The 5000-nt window shown below is 67.8% G+C and overlaps 1 protein-coding gene across 1 annotated transcript in view; it reads left to right on the top strand.

The window, feature by feature from the left end:
* The window catches only part of DOC2A (double C2 domain alpha), an 11392-nt gene extending 6652 nt beyond the window's left edge, over positions 1-4740 (top strand). Inside the window, exons 6-12 of the mRNA XM_073346459.2 lie at positions 462-571; positions 1138-1264; positions 1892-1951; positions 2655-2812; positions 3113-3194; positions 3358-3454; positions 3677-4740. Coding sequence (XP_073202560.1) covers positions 462-571; positions 1138-1264; positions 1892-1951; positions 2655-2812; positions 3113-3194; positions 3358-3454; positions 3677-3816 — 774 coding nt within the window. The 3' untranslated portion in view covers positions 3817-4740. The remainder of the gene's footprint in view (positions 1-461; positions 572-1137; positions 1265-1891; positions 1952-2654; positions 2813-3112; positions 3195-3357; positions 3455-3676) is intronic.
* Positions 4741-5000: the final 260 nt, after the last annotated feature.

The following is a 5000-nucleotide window of genomic DNA, read 5'->3' as shown; positions in this document are numbered from 1 at the left end:
CCGGGTCCATACGGGTCCGTACAGGCCCTCACCGTCCACACGGGGCCAGCTGGGCCTAGCCAGTTCGCCCTGGAGCCGCCGGCTGCGTCTGGCCCTTTCCGGTCTGTGCAGGGCCCCGGTGCTTCCTCCCACCCCGCGCCGGCCGGACCGGTCCGTGCGGGCCCCCCCGCCCCCCGGCGCGGGCCCCCCACGCGGGCCCCTCCCGCCCCCTGGTGCGGGCCCCCCCACCGCTCGACCCCTCCCGCCCCCCGGCGTGGGACCCTCCCACCGCTCGACCCCTCCCGCCCCCCGGCGCGGGCCCCTCCTCCCCCCACGCGGGCCCCTCCCGCCCCCTGGTGCGGGCCCCCCCCGCCGCTCGACCCCTCCCGCCCCCCGGCACGGGCCCCTCCCGCCCCCTGGTGTGGGCCCCTCCCGCCCCCTGGTGTGGGCCCCTCCCGCCGCTTGACCCCTCCCGCCCCCAGGCCAACAAGCTGAAGACACGAACGCAGCGGAACACGCTCAACCCGGTGTGGGACGAGGGGCTGATCTACACGGGCATCACCAGGGAGGACATGGCCCGGAAAACCCTGCGGTGAGCCCCCGCCCCACAGCGCCCCCACTGCCGGCCCGCAGCCCCCCTGCCCCACGGCACCCCTCACTGCCGACCCGCAGCCCCCCCGCCCCACGGCACCCCCACTGCCGGCCCGCAGCCCCCCTGCCCCACGGCACCCCCACTGCCGGCCCGCAGCCCCCCTGCCCCATGGCACCCCTCACTGCCGGCCCGCAGCCCCCCTGCCCCACGGCGCCCCCACTGCCGGCCCGCAGCCCCCCTGCCCCACGGCACCCCTCACTGCCGACCCGCAGCCCCCCCCGCCCCACGGCACCCCCACTGCCGGCCCGCAGCCCCCCTGCCCCACGGCGCCCCCACTGCCGGCCCGCAGCACCCGCCCCACGGCACCCCTCACTGCCGACGCGCAGCCCCCCCGCCCCACGGCGCCCCCACTGCCGGCCCGCAGCCCCCCCGCCCCACGGCACCCCCACTGCCAGCCCGCAGCCCCCCCCGCCCCACGGCACCCCTCACTGCCGGCCCGCAGCCCCCGCCCCACGGCACCCCTCACTGCCGACCCGCAGCCCCCCTGACTCCCCGTCTCCCCCCAGGGTCTCGGTGTGTGACGAGGACAAGCTGACCCATAACGAGTTCATCGGGGAGACCCGGGTGCCGCTGCGGCGCCTCAAGCCGGCCCAGAAGAAGCATTTCAACATCTGCCTGGAACCCCAGATCCCGGTGAGACCCCGGGCCCCTCCCCCGGCCAGATGTGCCCTGCTGGACATTCCCGATGCCTGAGCGGCCATCCCATTTCCAGCTGTGCCCCTGGGATGTAAAATAACCACCGTGGTCCACTATTTCCGGCTGTGACCCAGCACTGACAGCCCCCCCTTCCCGAGGTTCCCTGGGACGTGCCAGATGTGACCGAGGACTCTTTCCAGCACCCCTCCCCCCACACCTACAGCCTTTCCAGATGTTCCCTAGGCTAGATCCACACCCCTCTGTCCAGAGCTTCCCCGGAAGGGTTCCCAGATGTGTCCGCTCCCTGGTTCCAGATGTTCCCCCCTGACGCTGGGTGCCTGATGTGACCCGCATACTTTCCACATGTCCCAGAGCATCTGCTCGCCCCCACATTGTCTCGCTCCCCGGAATATCAGTGAGTGGCAGCCCCAGCTCCAGATGTTCCCGCGGGTCACCTCCCAGATGTGCTTTAGCCTCGAGTCCTTTTCCAGATGTTCCCCAGAGATTGCCCAGCTGTGCTGGAGTGGTCACTGCCTTTCCAGATGTGCTGGGGGGGCAGGTGTTGTACAGGGAGCTGTTTTTCTGACTGTCCCTCTCCCGCTGCCCCCCCCGCCCCCCACCCAGCTGGCCTCCCCATCCGCCATGTCGGCCGCACTGCGAGGAATCTCCTGTTACCTCAGAGAGGTAGGTCCCCTCCCCCCAGGCCGCTTATCCCTCCCCGAACACCTGGGTCCCATTCCCGTCCCAGTCTCTGCAAGCGCTGTAGGGGCCCCTGGGGAGCCGTCCCGGACGCCTGGGTCCATCCCTCTGTCTAGTCTCTGGGAGTGCCATGGGGTCCCTGGGGAGCCATCCCGGACGCCTGGGTCCCATTCCCTGTTCGTGTTTCTGGGAGCGCTACGGGGCCCCTGGGGAGCTGTCCCGGACGCCTGGGTCCCATCCCTCAGTCTAGTCTCTGGGAGCGCCATGGGGCGCCTGGGGAGCCACGCTGGACGCCTGGGTCCCATTCCCTGTTCGTGTCTCTGGGAGCGCCATGGGGTTCCTGGGGAGCCACGCTGGATGCCTAGGTCCCATTTCCTGTTCGTGTTTCTGGGAGCACCACAGGAGCCCTGGGGAGCCATGCCAGACGCCTGGGTCCCATTCCCGTCCCAGTCTCTGGGGGCGCCATGGGGTTCCTGGGGAGCCGTCCCAGACGCCTGGGTCCCATTCCGTGTTCGTGTCTCTGGGAGCACCGCAGGGGCCCCGGGGAGCTATGCCGGCCGCCTGGGTCCCATTCCCGTCCCAGGCTCTGGGAGCACCGCGGGGCCCCTGGGGAGCCGTCCCGGATGCCTGGGTCCCCTCCCCCCAGTGGCAGCATGTGGGTGTTGACAAGCTGCCCCCCACCCCCCAGTTGGAGCAGGCAGAGCAGTGGGAGCTGGAGGAGCGGGGCCGGATCCTGCTGGCGCTGACGTACAGCTCCGAGCGCCGCGGGCTGCTGGTGGGAATTCTGCGCTGCGCCCACCTGGCCGCCATGGACGTCAATGGCTACTCCGACCCCTACGTCAAAACGTGAGCTGGGGGTGCTCGGCTGGGGGGAGGGGTGCAGCAGGGCAAACATGGGCAGTTGGGAGTTTGAGGTGTGGGGAAAGGGGGTGCAGTGGCTAGGGGGCGGGGGAGCCAGAACTCCTGGGTTCTCTCCCGCCTCTGAGAGGGGAGTGGGGTGCGGTGCAGTGGCCTGGGGGGGAGGGGGGCGGGGGGAAGACTGGGAGCCAGGACTCCTGGGTTCTCTCCCGGCTCTGGAAGGGGAGTGGGTGCAGTGGCGGGGGGAGAGCCAGGACTCCTGGGTTCATCGTGCGTCTCTCTGGGCAGGTACCTCAAACCAGACATGGAGAAGAAATCGAAGCACAAAACAAGCGTGAAGAAGAAAACGCTGAACCCCGAATATAACGAGGTGGGCGGGGCACCACGTGGGGGGAGGGGGTAAGCCCCAGAGCACCCCTACAGTTTGCTGTAAGGCCCCCCCACTGTTGGGGGAGGGAGCAAGGGACTGTGGGGAGGGGGTGGCAAGGCTGGGGGGGGGGAACCCGGCCTGACCGACCTCCCCCCCCGCCCAGGAATTCTTCTACGAAATTGACCAATCGGAGCTGGCGCAGAAATCCCTGGAGATCACAGTCTGGGACTACGACATCGGGAAATCCAACGACTTCATCGGTGAGGGGGCGCCGGGGGCAGGCTCAGCAGGGGGCGCTGTGGGGCCGCAGCCTGGCAGGAGGCGCCATGGGGCTGCCTAACAGGGGACAGGGTGGCTGGGCAAGAGGCGCTGTGGGGCGGAGAGCAAGCTCGGCCGGGGGGGCGGGGGCAAGGTGGCTGGGCCCAGGGCGCCGTGGGGCGGGGGGCTGAGCCTGGGGCACCCCTAACGCCCTCTCCCCACAGGCGGCACGACGCTGGGGGCGGGCTCCAAGGGCGAACGGCTGCGGCACTGGCTGGGCTGCCTGCAGGCCCCCGACCAGCGCTGGGAGCGCTGGCATCCGCTGACCAACGAGCTCCCAGAATCCTCGGCCTTCGCGCCCTGATTGGCCCCCGCCCCGCCCGCTCCCCGCCCGCCTCTTACAGGAGCGGGGGCCCTTTGCACGAGGACTCTTGCATGTTTACACGGGGGCGGGAAGAAACCCACCCCCTCCGTGCTGTGTCTGTCGGGGGGGGCTGTTTGGTTAGGTCCGGGGTTGGGGGCGGGGCAACTGACTCCACCCCTCTATGCCTCATATGCAAATTGTCACTTGCTGCAAAATAATTATGCACAACAGTATTCAAATTGGTGGGAAACTAGCCCCTCCTTTCCCTCCACACCCCCCCACCTTTCAAGGACCAACTTTAGCACCTTCCGCTTTAAAAGGAGTTTTTTTGTCTGCAGTCAAAATCCTACCCCTGCTCTTAAAGGGGCATCCTTTTTCTGCACCGTTTTTTACAAGACGGTTTCTAAAAGGGTCATTTGTACCAGGAGGGTCCCCCAAAACCACCAGCCTCATTCTGTGGCTTTTCTTCTAAGGGCTTCTGGGATTTCAGGGGGGCCTGGGAGTGTTGGGGGGGGGATGAGGGGTCACTGAAGTCGCCCCGACACTGGTTTTTATACCAAAATCCTGTTTATTTGGTTAATTTGCATGTCTGGAGCCTGTTAATGCAACTGGAATGGATGTGAAATAAACTTGGGGGGCCTCCTGGGGGTCCCACCACAGTGCTGAGATGTGTGTATCTGGGGGCTGCCCCCCAAACCCCTCTATTCCGGGATATCTATGACAAGCTCATCATCCCCATCCAGGGGTCTTCGCCACTCCCCTCCCCTGTGTCACTGAACATTTGCTGGGGCACGGTGCTGAGAATGGTGGGGGGTGGGAGCTTGGAGGAGAGGGAAGCCAGGGGGCCCCCCCGGGGCGAGGAGAAGGGGAGACCCCCCACCACTGAGCAGTCGGGATGGGTGGCCGGTGTCAGGGACATCTGTAAGGGAGAGAGGGGAGGGGAAGTGAGGGGGCCGCTGCCCACAGCCCAGCACCCCCAGTGCCTTACACCCCCCAATACCTCCCTCCATGTTCCCCACAAACCCCCCACCTGTCCCGAACTCCCTCCCCTAACCCCCATCCTCTCCCTCCTTAACCCCACACTTGAACCACCCCCAAAGTAACCCACATGTTCCAGGCTTGCCCCCTTCATGCCCCCCATCCCTGCATTGCATGTCCTTCCCCTCCACTCTGAGATAGCGCGT

The sequence above is a fragment of the Lepidochelys kempii genome, chromosome 6, assembly GCF_965140285.1.
Source record: "Lepidochelys kempii isolate rLepKem1 chromosome 6, rLepKem1.hap1, whole genome shotgun sequence".
Lineage (NCBI taxonomy): Eukaryota > Metazoa > Chordata > Testudines > Cheloniidae > Lepidochelys > Lepidochelys kempii.
Note: the sequence above shows the minus strand (reverse complement) of the source record. Positions and strands in the feature narration are given on the sequence as shown.